The sequence below is a fragment of the Onychostruthus taczanowskii genome, unplaced genomic scaffold (assembly GCF_017590055.1).
Source record: "Onychostruthus taczanowskii isolate IOZ18803 unplaced genomic scaffold, ASM1759005v1 scaffold46, whole genome shotgun sequence".
Taxonomy (NCBI): Eukaryota; Metazoa; Chordata; class Aves; order Passeriformes; family Passeridae; genus Onychostruthus; species Onychostruthus taczanowskii.
The window spans coordinates 1,175,621-1,188,383 of NW_024502125.1; the positions used below are offsets into that span (position 1 = coordinate 1,175,621).

Consider the following 12,763-nt stretch of genomic DNA (forward strand, 5'->3'; position numbering starts at 1 on the left):
CCCGGCCCGGCCCGGCCCGCGTTCCGCCGCGCGCGGCACCGCGGCCGCCCCTCTGCCGGCCTGCCTCTGCTGGGCTGGTTTGCTTCTTAGCTTCCAAAATGGGTTTGCTGCCAGTGTTCTGAAAGACTTAGTATTTACCCGAAGGGCAAAAGTTTTATGGGGAAGTATTTTTGCCTTAGCTAACAATCTTCATTAAGCACTAACCAAGACACTAATTCCAGCATCAGGAGGAAGACATGACGCAACAACCACTGGTAGAATTTATAAGCAAGTTGACTGCACTGTATTGCAAGGCAAGTAGAAAGATTTTCAGTCAGGAAGAACTATACATGCCTGTGATTCAAAGAGGAAACAGATGTTTTAATGATGATAAAGGGATTTTAATGCTATATGATTGTCTTTCAGACGGCCACATTTGAGAACCTCCCATACAAAAACATTCTACAGCATTTACGCATATCTTTAATAAATGATTACTGAATTGCCGTATGAATGAGCATTTTTTTTCAGGTCACTTGAAAGTATATAAATAAATAAGTTCTAGGACAAACCAACCATAGAAGAAAAATATGCCTTCATTATGTTCTTCAAATCAGGCTAAGAAAGAACTGTTCCTTTGATACAGGAAGAAAATACATCACCTTGCTCAAAATACTTATGTAAGAAAACATGACCATAAAAATACCATTTCTATGACTTGCCTGTTTTGCAAATATGAAGAAGTGCTAAACTCATATTACTTCATCACTACTCTCTCTGTCTGATTTTCATTTTTCTCGTAGCTCTGTTAGTCCTCACTTGACATTTATTTATGTAAAAACATAGCATCTGGTAGTTGTCACAGTATTTTGCAAACAAGCATTTTGAGTTTAACAGTCTATAATGTGTATTGATTACTCACCATATCCATGAATGCCTCCTAAAGGGGAAATTATTCACATGCATCATGTTCACAGGTCTTCCAACATTAGTGTTTTCCTTGTCAGACTGATTTATCTGTTATGGTATTCATAGATGCATGCCAGAACAACTGCATGAGCAGTCAACAGCAGGGATTATTGCAATTACTGTAATCCACAAAAATAAAAATTCCCAGGATCCAGTGAAAGACTTCTCACAGGGTTTTCTAGGTACACGTCCATCCATTTATGCATCACTTGCTATTTTAAAAAAAACATTAAACTAATCAGTATACAGAAACTGTTCTGACAATGCCAACAGTTTGCCTTGATAAAAATCCAAGTGCTTTGACTGTGAATTAAAGCATCTTCATATGCAGCATTTTGGACAGTTGGAAAAGGTTAGTTAAAAGATAGTTTCTTGCCATCTGTGCCAAATCAGTGTTTAGGGAGAGATGTGTAACTTCAGACTGCTTTGCCATGTTCAGAAATGAATACTGCTTTTTCTTCTTTCTTAGACACATATTCATCAATGATCAATTTAATGCAGTTTTCCTTTCTTACGAGCCTGGGGAACAGAAGGATGTTTAATAGCCTTGTACAACAATCCCAAACTTCTTTCTGAATTTGATACTGTGACTTTGTTTCTTTTTTTTCAGCTAAGAAAGAAGGAAGGAAGTATGTTTTTTCCACTACATAGGACAGGACTACAGTTAGATACCATCAAGGGATATGATCATGTCATGATCAAATTAATTTTTGCTGTCTAACCCCGTAATAAGGCTGCCTGCTCCCTTTAAGTGAAATGACTAAGCTATTGACTCTCACTGCAGAGTCTAGTTCTGTTTTGATATTATACTGTATATAAACCCACGTGCATCAATTTGTACGTTGCAAAACGAAAGCAAAGCTATAAGTCCCATGTTACCTAAGCATTCTTTCTCTGCTGTCCTTTTTTCCCAATTCAGCTCCCAGACAGTAGTTATCACTTCTTACGCTCTGGCAAACATCCTCGGGAAGATTCTTAAGCCCAGGCTACAGAGACGGCATCTATTTTGAAGCAATGCAGAGTCAACAGGCTCACACTTCCCTTTCCCGGACCAGAATTTCCAGCCTGCCCTCGGGCTGCTGGTCTCCTCGCCCAGCAGCAGCAGCAGCAGCAGCAGCAGCAGCAGCAGCAGCCGCGGCAGCCCCGGACAGTGTCGGGCTGCGTGGCACTGGTCCTGCAGCAGACTGGGCTCGGCTGCGGAGAGGGCTCTGCCTGGCAGAGACTGTGCTGGCGTCAAGGGGGCCCTCTAGGTGGGTTCTCCCGGCACCGCGCAACCTGCCCTGCCTCTCCCACCCGCCCGGGATGGAGGGGAAGGACGGGGCACTAGCGGAAGAGCCTTCCTTAGGACGGTCCGTGCCTCCAGGACGACAGAAAGCACTGAAAATTTTGCATGGAAGTGCAAAAATCTGCAGGAAAAGAGACGCGCAGGAAGCAGAGTTCACCATGTTGATCTGTACTGAGATGTAAAAGATTCCTAGACTTTTATACTTCAGGATACCCAGGGCATACATTGTTTGCTTGCCATTCTTCTAAATGGTTTACACTGTACTAAGGCTTCTTAAACTTCTAACGACCCATTGCCCTTTTGGACAGGAAATCCTGCAGTATGGAAGCCAGCTGCAACCTCAATGACATTAAAACGTGTGATAAGACTTTGTATTTGATTAGGGTGTGGGTGAACTTGGGAGTAACATGATAAGCTATTGCACGTCACATTTGTATAGATCCTATTTCCTTAAGATCATTTCTGATGCTTGTCACAACCCTATTCTACAATACCCGAAATTAGCCCTAGTCGAGTTGATGCCACTCTGAAGAAAGAATAAAATATTAAAGTACTTGAATGTCACAGTGTATTGACAGTGAAATGGCATTTATTTCAATTCAGTAATAAAAAGGGAGCCTACACTGCCACACACATTTTTAAATTACTCAATATTTGTGTATTACTGATACCACTAACTATTTGAAGACAGAGCACAAAAGTACAACAGATTACAAAATTTAAAGGGGCTCTAGCATAACTTATGTTCTACTACTCTATACAGGTGACTTTTTTTTTTTTTTTTGTCATTTAAGTACAACAAGTACAACCATGACAGAAAGCATACTCTGAGAATTAGAAATAATGAGAATGAAAGTTAGCATTTTTCACAAAGATGCTACAAAACAAAATATATAATTATTCAGTAAAGATAAATATTTAGTATGACTTTTAAGGGACCAGGTAAGCTGCTATAACTATGTTATGTTCATGCTTTATGTAAAAAGCAGCCCTATACCACACCTCCAATTAGTTTGGGAATTTTTACCAGAGACATTTAAAGAGAATATAAGCTAAACTCTAAAAGCTACAACATTGTGTGATTAATCTGAATATGAAAAAAAAAATCCTATCCCAGTTATCTAGTGCTTTCTCTAAGCTAGATGAACTTATTATGTAATATTAACTGTAGCAAATGATACACAAATCTGCACCATCATTACTATTTCATATTGCACTTATCTCACTGCATGCTTGCCCGATCACTCATAGGCGCTGACATTTTCAATACTAGACTTACATAGTGACTTGTACTATCTTGAGAAATAGCTTGTCAGCACTGACCTGTCACTTATAACATTTGAAATCTGTGAATGAGTCTATTCTGCATATGTGTTACAATTTCTCTGTTTTTCTTTAGTGCTAAGTTCAGCACAAACCATAGCACCAATTGACTCAGCTAATTTCATTCAGAAGCAGAGTTGCAGAAGGAGTGTGGGCGTATATAAAGTTACTATACAGTATTACAAACCAGTTAAAGAACTCACCAGCAAAATGGAGTGCAAAATATATGGGCTTTCCAGAGCAGGGATAAATTAAAGCTAGAGACTTTTCCCAGTAAAATAGGTTGGCTTGTGAAATTCTTCGTGTTCAAGCCCATAATAACTTGCCAACCACTCTGCATTTAAAAAAAAAACCTAAAAAACCCAAAAGAACAACAACAAATCAAAAGCAACAACAACAAAAAACAACAAACAAACAAAATTGGAAGCAGATTTTCATCTGATTCCTTGTTTACCAGAAGAATGCTCTAACTACTAGAATTTAAGCTATACGACAGTGAGTCCGTCTTCCTCATTCAAGCAGAATCTCAGCTAGGCATGAAGAAGTTGGAGGGTAGGTAACATAGATGCAAACAGGAATCTACAAGTGATTATGACTCTTCCCTGATGTGGAGGAGCCCTAGACTCCAGTCATTATACAAAGACGTCTTGACTATTTTCCACTGAATTAGTCCAGAAAAAGTATATTTGTAGTAGGAACCGGATTATCTGGAACCATTTCTCACTTCTAATAATAGTTGAATTGAACTACAGAGTGAGGGTCTATCCTCTTGCTCTCTCTTAAGAGTCTTGGGAATCTTTCAGTTCTTGTTGCCCAGTGAAATATCTAAAGAGGGAGGATTAAAGAATATGTCCTATTAACCTTATTATTAACACTGCAGAGTTGCAAACACCTTTCCATTCTGTTGTTTTGGAGAAGATAAACCAAAGAGAGGATTATTTGCATCTCCATTTCCATGCAGTCTTCCTCCCACACCACTCAGATTTTCAATTACTAGCCATACCAGAAAATTCACTTAAAAATTGACTAAGGTCTATGGCTGTTAAATTGAAATCCTCTAGAATATTTTCTTTGCTCCTCTCATAGATGCAAATGCACTAGCATACACCAGAGGAAATTTCCCTTGTAACATTTCTGCCCATTTTCCTGCATAGAATGGTTTGGGTTGGAAGGCATATTTAAAGGTCATTTAGTCCTTACCTCCTGCAATGACAGGGACATCTTCAACTAGATCAGGTTTTTTAGAGCCCTGTCCAACCTGACCTTGAATGTTTCCAGGGGTGGGTCATCTACCAGCTCTCTGGGGAATCTGTTGCAGTATTTTACATTGTAAGAAATTTCTTTCCTGCACCTATTCTGAATCAACTGTCTTTTATTTTAGAACCTTGTATCCAATGTCCTATCACTGCATACTTTTCTAAATTATGACAGTACTAAGAGAGTTAAGGACTGTTCCACCAGTGTTAGATTTTTATTACAAAACTCAACAAAACCAACGAAATTACATCATACAGATGTACACATCCTGGCAAGAAAACTGCACCAGAGGCATATAGGACTAACATTTGTATGCCTAGATTGAGTCCAAATTTTCCAAAGATATCAGTTTAATTTGCTGCATCTTTCAATAGTCATAAAATGGGGGAAAAAAAAAAATATAAAATATTTTGCTTAAAATACAGTAGTACAAACGCCCATACCTGTATCTGGAAAGGTAACAATAATTCTTAAAGCAATGCTGAAAAACAATCTCCTAATATGTGTTCAGATAAATTTCATCAGTGTCATTGCTAAATCGTAATAATGACCAATAGCATATTTTTTAAGGCTATGCAAAATGAGCTGGTGACTTAAACCAGTAGATTCTGGATAAGTATCAAAAAAAAACCCAAAAACCTCATCAAACTTTTTAGTTCCATAGAAAGTTTCAAAATGCCCTCCAAGTAAAAAATGGTTGTGGAGCCTGAAATATGAAATATGCTACCACTAAAAATAAAAGTTTCTGGAGTGTCACTATCAGATCTGAAAATACACAACACAAACACATTGTTGTTCTCGAGGTAAAAAGGGTAGTTTATTTTTTGACTCTAACATTTATAGATTTCTGAAAGTGACAGTGGATTGGAAGGTGAAAGTGTCACCTCTCCAATGACACTGGACAAACCAAGAGTCTATCAAATTTCTCTTCTTCCATAAAAGAACGCAAAACAAAAAGTTTTGCAAAAAGTGTGTGAGAAATTTTGTTACAAGAATATAAACATCAAAAAGTTTAGAAAATCTTAAAAAATCAGAACAATACTGGAGATCAACTCCAGTGCCTGCAATAAATACATCACTAACATAACTGAGCAGTGTAGACGGTTATTTCAAGCTTTGGAAAGACGGCTGAAATAATATTTTTATTAAAAAATTAAAAAGAATAGAATTTTTAAGAAAAAATAAAAGGTAAAGAGATTATTTAAAACAGAAAAATTAGCACTCATCTAAATCCTAATATATGCCATATATTAGGATCTGCAATATTATGGAAATATAACACATGGATGTGAAAAATGTCCACATTTGGGATTAATTTCTGTATTTTGAGTGTTTAGATGGCATCATTATTTACAAACTTTCCATGAAGACCACATCGATTAAAATATCAGTGTGCTTAATGAAATGGTAGGAAATGTATCCCACTGCACATAGTTGAAGGAAATAATCCAAATGATAGATCTTTAGTCATACAACTTTTTAGGTCTCAACAAGTTGTCTTCAGTAATACTAGCATAGAAAGTAAAGGCACAAGTTCATCTCATCAGAATGCTCACCAGAGTGAGCAGATAAACCCAGTGAGCTCCTTAACACATTTTAGACTTCTTCACTCACAAACAAGTGTTATATGAGTGTATGTGAGGACAAGAAACTTAGGATTCTGTCCTGTGTTCTTCCTCTGTCATCTGCCCTGCAAGTAAATTAGCTCTCTATTGGACTCCCTTCCCTTACCTGGAGTAAGGAAAGTTCATCTTCAGAAAGAAAAACCTATGCAACTTAGAAGCACTTGCTACAAGCAGTCCAGATAAAAGAAGTTTATTCTCCCTATACAGTCTTCTTAAATCCCTAAAGACCTTCCACCCTCCGATATTTTCATGATGAATCATAAGACAAGCCACATGCATTTGGTGTCATGCTATAGGAACCTCACCCCACTGAGGTCTGACAGAGTCTCACATGATTTCAGACACTTTGAACTGAAAAATGACAGAAAATTTGTTTCCTGTACTCAGAGAGGTCTAAATGAGCACTATGCAGTGGGGAAATAACCCACATCACATAACTTGCCCCGAGGGCTTGAGAGCTTAGAGTCATAATTAATGCATTGAAATGACTACTAAAAGACAAAACTTCAAAAAACATATAGTTCAGTTTTGAACAACAATCATGAGTTAGGTAATGTTGCTAAGAGCTTGCGGCTATCCTTTAAGAACAAAAAGAGCTTAGTTATCAAATATATTTTTGTTCTGAAAATGATGTGCTGAACTATAAATGTAATCTGAGCAGAACATTCTCCATCCAAGTTCCAGCCCTTTTTGAAGTCCAAAGAATCTTCAGGTCAAAAACTTTGAAAAATGAATATTTTATGTGTCTTCTATTAAATTCTTAGCTTGTTCTGTGTCTCTCTCTTTTCCCTTCAACTAGAGCAGGAGATTTTTTCAGGTAATCTCATTTTAAAATGTAAAATCTTCTTAGTGGTATAAAAAATAGTTATTTTTCCTCATCTCATTTAGTAAGCATCAGTTGTTGTTATACTTTTGTTGTGCCATTTATGTCTTATAACTGATATAAAAAGATCCTTAAGGCTCCATAGATTTAAACTGGCATAGAAGGAGTGGTGTGGAAAAGAATGCCAGGGTATCTCAAGGAGATTAAACTAAATTTTGATCTCATTTGAAGAGATAAAGAGATTCTGTCCTGAATACCACTGGTTGGTGACACCTGACGAAAAATAAATGTCCTTCATAGCAACACACCTCCCTAGATTAAGCACCACTGGTTTTGCTCAAAAACTTGTATCTTACTATTGCAGAAGACGGGGTCCAGATGACTTAAAGATCATTCCAGAAATATAAACAGAAACTTTACATCCATGCAAAAGAAACATAAATTAAGAGGTGCAGATTATTGTTCTCTCTTTTCCCTTTGTATCCTTTTTCTTAGCCACTGACTAACCAACGAATCTTCTTTGCCTTAAAAAAAAAGCAAAAAAGAAGCAAGTATTCTAGTTTGCTGACAGAAAACAGACTTAAAATATTAAAATAAGTGACAGTTCAGACTCATGTTTATCAAGTTATTTTGCCTCCCATGTCCTAGCTCTCTTATTTTTGGCCAGAAGCAAAGCTTGAGCTCTCTGTAAGGAATCATGTTACTGCTATGGAATATGGGCCAGGTAACACACACCCAGTTCAGATGCATGTCTGCTGTGAAACAGGAAGAGACTTCCTCCAGTAACCACAAATTTAAAAATTTTACCTCAGTGAAAATATTAGATATGACTGAAATTCCCAAAGACAGTTTGGCAGCAGTTATTCAAGAAAACAAATTGTATGTTTCACAACTATAAAATGGAAACAATGAGAAAATGATGACAGTTTTTTTATTTATGTTATGTTAGCAAATTGAAGTCAGATTAAATAGACATCCAGCAAATATTCCTGACCTGTTCTATAATATGAAGATTATTGTGCATTATTCTGGTCAACTGCATTTCAAATAGAATATTGTTCAGAATACTTGTATCTTAAATGACAAGGTAGGATGAAATTTTACTCGGTAATACTTTTTGCTTGATATTTTTTTACCATATCTGGTAATGTTTGCATTACATTCACTACTCAGTTGCACATTAGCTTAGTGAAGATGGCTTCTTCCTATATTACCAAGCATGATATATTATTCTGAACATAAGTATATTTTGTAAAAGGAATTATAACTAACTGAATTGAACAATTCAATTATGATTTACAAGAAACAGAGAAAAAGGATTTTTCTTGACAATTCTCATGGAATCTTACTTAGACATACTTTATTTTCTCACTTTCCTGTCTAGGTAGTTTCTTTTCTGGGATGGGAAGGAAAAGCAGTAGAATGGGCACATGTAAAACACAGGACAATGTTTTGAGATATTTTTTACTGAAATCCCATTTCTCCTAATATATCTTATATTTATATCAAGTATGCTTTTCTGATGTCAAATAAACAGTTCAATTAACTAAATTTCAATTTATGATTTATAATACGGTTTAGACATCTGAATAATCTTCTTAATAATCTCAAAAAAGCTTCTTGAAGATCTAAGCTGTAGATAACTCACTAGAATCATTAATGACCCATTAAAATCATTCTATTTTGTCTGGAGCTGTTTAATCATCAAAAATTTCTCATGTTATTTTTCAGATGGAAATGGACATACTTCAATTCTTTTCCTTTTAGGAAATGAAAATGAAGATTTTCTGTGTGAGGATTCCTAAAACTTTTTCAGATGCCTTAATGAATTTTGTTATTTTATTATTATTTTAATAATAAATAAATCAGATCTTCCAGCTTTCTATCAAATTGCAACCTTTGATATAACTTTTCTGAGGAAAAAAAAACCAAAAATGACCCATCTTACTAAAATTTCTTTCTGAAATGGGAATATGAAGTTGAATATTTGAGAGGTAATGTACATTAATGAATTAAAATCTTTTTTTATTTGATTTATTTGAGTTGCCTTGCTCTTGTTGCTTTTAATTTTATTTATAAGCAAATAATTTCTGCCTGTTGGTAACTTAGTCAGTAATAAATGTATTACGTCAAAACCTTCATGCCTTGCAAAATCAAACCATTTCAACATTGAGATCATGTAATAAAAAAGTTAGCAATTATGAAAGTAATATAAGTAGTGAGTCACTGAACTTGCTTTTCAGTTGTGGTCAGCCTATGCTCATTGTCATCAATAGACTTTCTATTTTCTTTCATAGTTTCAAAAAATGTCAGAACATCAAACATGTAAGCTTTACATTCCCTCCTACTGAACTACTGCAAGATCCTGTAATCTGATTCCTCTCTGTAGTGGTAGTTTCCTAACACTGAGTCATATGAAAATGTCATAGTGCACTCCCTGAACAAAAGTACTAAGTGAAATATTTGAACTGTAGTACCATTTTACCAAAGAGATAATATTACCTTCTTACAGTCCTTTTTTTCTTCTGCTACTACCTCCTAATCTGTCTTAAAATTCCTTCCTTATACTCGTGTTTTCTATTTTAAATAGCAATTTTCCAAGTAACATTATAGCAAAGATCACCTCTATGAGTCCATCTACAATTTTGTCTGAAAAACAAGGTTGCAGAGAGCAAATTAATTTAGTAAATACATAACAATTTTATCCATTTTATATTTGTCTTGAAGACTAATAACCCTTCAAAATTCTTCAAAACTTTTGTTCTTTTTCTTTCTTAAATGAAAAAGGCTGTGTACCTGTCTAGGTCACTGCTGATATCGTAAAATACAAGTAACATGTTTAATATTGTTCTGTTCCTGATTTTAAAATCTTATTAGCAATCCCTACAAAAGTGAGATTTCCTGTACCAGTTCTTTCGAAGTTCTTGAACAAAGGTCATCCAGTTCCCTTAACTTAAGAGTATTATTGCATGAGATTTGTTTGCAGATAAATTGTAGTAATTTATATGTAAATACCTTTGTTCTTATTATCTATCATGCCTGTCTTGATGCTTAAAATAATTTTCTGTATTAACACTATGCACCTTCTGCTTTCTGTTCATTCATTGAATATTGACAAAGAAATTGATTGGATTTATCTTGTCACACTATTCAGCCCTTACCATTTTTTACAGACTTTTCTATGCAACACAAACATGAGAAGTTCTTAAGTTTCTCATAATATCGTAATTCCTGGTACTGATTTCCAGGAAATATTTACTCAACACACTTTTTTATCTATATGGAACCTCTTCCTTTTTATGTTCAGTATTAGCTTCAATTCATCAAACTGTAATCTCCTGCCCCTACCAGTGGATATACAAATCCCAAAGACCTAACTTCTGCAAGCTGACACTTTTTTACTGTCTAACTGCTGTTCCCATATGTCTCTAGAACCAGTTCAACAGCCTCCAGGGGTCTGAAGATCATCCTCCATGTACAAATATGTAATGCTGTCCACCCACCTTTACACACAGGTACTGATAAATAATTCTTTAGACAGGAATTATCACGTAAATTGCCTTTTGTACACAAGTACATTTTTTTCCTTTTTGTCAGATGTGGCCAAAAGGTAAATTTGTGATTGTGTCTTCTATTTCTGGCAATTTCTAGTATTAAGTGGCAACTTGTATTCTGACAAAGATACATAAATTTATAACTTGAATTAGAGTATGAGAACTAAAACTCACACTTGAAGAGACATTGGAGCCAGAGTGAACTTCTTACATGAAAGCTGTTTAAGAATTAACACATCATTTAAGTTGCTGAGTGCCCAAAGAAAAGCTAATTCAGATAGGAGTTCTGTTTCCCAGCTAAATATTATAGAAAAAAAAAAAAAAAAACAGGACTTTTTTATAATATTAAGAAATTCTCTGTGATGTAGCTATGGACAAGTATTTAATCATAGAATAGTATTTTATAGCTATATAGAACCCACAGATGCTTAGGGTTACTAAGAAACATAGAAAAATACAAGAACTTTATCTCAAAAGTTTGTCATCCTAAAATAAGCAGAAAACAGAGGGAAATTATTATTCATTACATAGAGAAGTGGACTAAAACATTCTTAACAGAAGCAGAATAATAAGCTGATTATAAAGTACTTAATGAGATTTGTAAGATGAAAATGGGCCAATATTCCCTGTATACAAAGCCATTCTTAGTTTCTTTTTAATTTATTATTTAAAGGAGTACAATAAAGAGCAAACATGTGACAATCTAAGTAGCAAACCTCTCTGATTTGTAGACTGAAGTACAAATTTGCATGAGATTAGAGCAGCCTTTCTAAAGTTTGAAGTCCAACTCCTATTGCATTTACATCGCTAAAACTGCTGAATACCCCAATACCATCCATGGTGTTAACCACTAACTGTGCAATTGTGAACAAACTGAGAAGTTCTGAAACCTCACCAATTATTTCCTCAAATATATTTGGGAGAAAAGGAAGTCTTCCCTCACAATATCCCGCAGCCTGATAAAAGTATAATGCTTAGAAACTGCTGCTTTTAGGAAGCACACAAAACATAAAAACACACCTTCTTTTTCCTATATGCTTCCAGAGTGTTTGAAGAACAGACTCCTAAATTGAGTATTTCTCAGATAGACAACAACTTTAGGTGACAGCTCAATTACTGACTCTTGTCTCTTGTCAGTCTACTGAAATATTCTTCAGAGAAATCCCTCCATTTTGCAAATTATTTTAGTCAGATGAGATGGTGAAATGCAATAGGATCCATACACTTTAAGTCAGACATATATTTGAAGTCTTTGCAGGATCAGTTAAATCTAGGCCTAGCTCCCCATGATCCCTGGAGATCAATGGCAAGGCACTGGACTATATCCTATATTTATATCCTAAATTTTAGATCTAGTCAAGAGAAGTTGAGAATTAAATTATTACTGCAAACATAAGACACCTATTTGATATTTGATTTTTTTTTTTTTCATTTGATGACTGAAAAAAAGAACATATCACTGGTAGAAAGGCAGACATCAAAAAGTCCAGTCAGAAGATTAGGTCTGTAAAGTCGTGCCCTCTGGTACTGGCTATTAACACTTGGGAAATTTGGAAAGCTCTCATGACATAGATTGTTTTACAGTACTTTGCCAACATAACCCCTGAGAACCATGGAAACTTTTTAACATTATGGAAAGCCAGGGTAGCACTGCTTGAACTATAAACACTTACTTGTCATGCTATGTTTGGGCCATAGTAATCACACTGCTTTTGCTATTTATTCAAAAATACAGATATAAAAACAATGTCAGTATAAATGTCAAGTACAATGTAGACAAAATCTAAGAGATTAGAATAAAAGATTAGTCAAGAAAACCGATATATTTTAAAGTTATATTCCCCTAAATATACATTTTCCAGGCCTACTTTTAATTAAAAGTTACTAGAATAGTATTATTTCCCGGTAGCCTGATAAGTAGCCATAATTCCTCTAAAATCAATATTAA

The 12,763-nt window shown here is 35.2% G+C and overlaps 1 protein-coding gene across 3 annotated transcripts in view; it reads right to left on the reverse strand.

The window, feature by feature from the left end:
* Positions 1–12,763, reverse strand: part of PDE4D (phosphodiesterase 4D) — a 309,694-nt gene that overhangs the window by 246,245 nt on the left and 50,686 nt on the right. Inside the window, exons 1-2 of one of the 3 annotated variants that reach the window (XM_041414579.1) lie at positions 1,828–2,397; positions 902–1,160 (exon numbers count right to left, since the gene is read on the reverse strand). The exons of 1 other annotated variant lie outside the window; for it this stretch is intronic. In XM_041414579.1, coding sequence (XP_041270513.1) covers positions 902–948 — 47 coding nt within the window. In that variant the 5' untranslated portion in view covers positions 949–1,160; positions 1,828–2,397. Of the gene's footprint in view, positions 1–901; positions 1,161–1,827; positions 2,398–12,763 lie in introns of those variants that run through there. One more of the 3 variants, XM_041414580.1, reaches the window with a different exon arrangement.